Source organism: Octopus bimaculoides, chromosome 24 (assembly GCF_001194135.2).
Source record: "Octopus bimaculoides isolate UCB-OBI-ISO-001 chromosome 24, ASM119413v2, whole genome shotgun sequence".
Taxonomy (NCBI): domain Eukaryota; kingdom Metazoa; phylum Mollusca; class Cephalopoda; order Octopoda; family Octopodidae; genus Octopus; species Octopus bimaculoides.
Genome location: NC_069004.1, coordinates 9,677,273 through 9,678,198, shown reverse-complemented (window position 1 = coordinate 9,678,198; position 926 = coordinate 9,677,273). Strand labels below are relative to the sequence as shown.

Here is a 926-nt window from a genome sequence, read left to right as displayed (position 1 = left end):
ATGTGACAATAAATGTTTATGAGATAATGTTTATGAGATAATGTGACAATAAATGTTTACGAGATAATGTGACAATAAATGTCACATCCCACTCAGCCTGTTCTTTTTGATGACACTCTTCTATTGCATGTGGATTCAATCTGCTATCTCAAACACTCAATGAGGAGATACTCTGTCCAATCAACTTGGCCTCTGCACCTAACAGGCGACTCAGTGAAGGAGTCTTTCTGAAGAAGGGCCTCAGAGCAAGTACAAAAATCTCAGTTTATCACGTTCACTGTGTACCCACCTTCCTGTACAGGTCTGAGTGTTGGACCCTTTATCAACACCAGATTAGACAACTGGAAGGGTTCCATATCAGATTGTTCCAAAGTATCCTTTGTCTCATTTAGAAGGACAAGATACCTCATACCAAAATCCTCTAGAGGGCCTGGATTTATAGTGTTGAGATCTGCATCCTTCATCTTCTCTGTTGGATTGTTCATGTGATTCAAATACTGGGTAACCAGCTTCCCAAGATGGTCCTCTTCAGCAAGACTGAGACTAGAAGGAGGCTTCATGGATGTCCAAAACTTCATTTTCATGATTATCTAAACTGGTCTCTCATTTTATGCAGTGTCCCTCCCAATCATTTGGAGGCCCTGGTTGTTAATTGGAAGTCGTGGAGGATGAATGCCTTGAATTGATACCAACATCATCTTTGAAGGGCTGTCATAAACAAGTAAGCCTGAGTGTGTCACAGCATTACATGGGATTGTCATTCAATTGCTGTGTAATTCTCATTTTATTTTTATTGAAAACGCTTTTGTCACACATGGTAACAGTAGCTGAAATGTTGATTGTTAGTGATCTCAACACTACTAATCTTACATCAGTCAACCTAAATTTACTTCTCTCATTCTCAGACTTTTTTGTTTTAATCCTTT

The 926-nt window shown here is 39.1% G+C and overlaps 1 protein-coding gene across 1 annotated transcript in view; it reads right to left on the bottom strand.

Moving 5' to 3' along the window:
* Positions 1–584, bottom strand: part of LOC106881740 (unconventional myosin-XVI) — a 39,997-nt gene extending 39,413 nt beyond the window's left edge. Inside the window, exon 1 of the mRNA XM_014932230.1 lies at positions 273–584. Coding sequence (XP_014787716.1) covers positions 273–584 — 312 coding nt within the window. The remainder of the gene's footprint in view (positions 1–272) is intronic.
* Between the last annotated feature and the right edge of the window lie 342 nt (positions 585–926).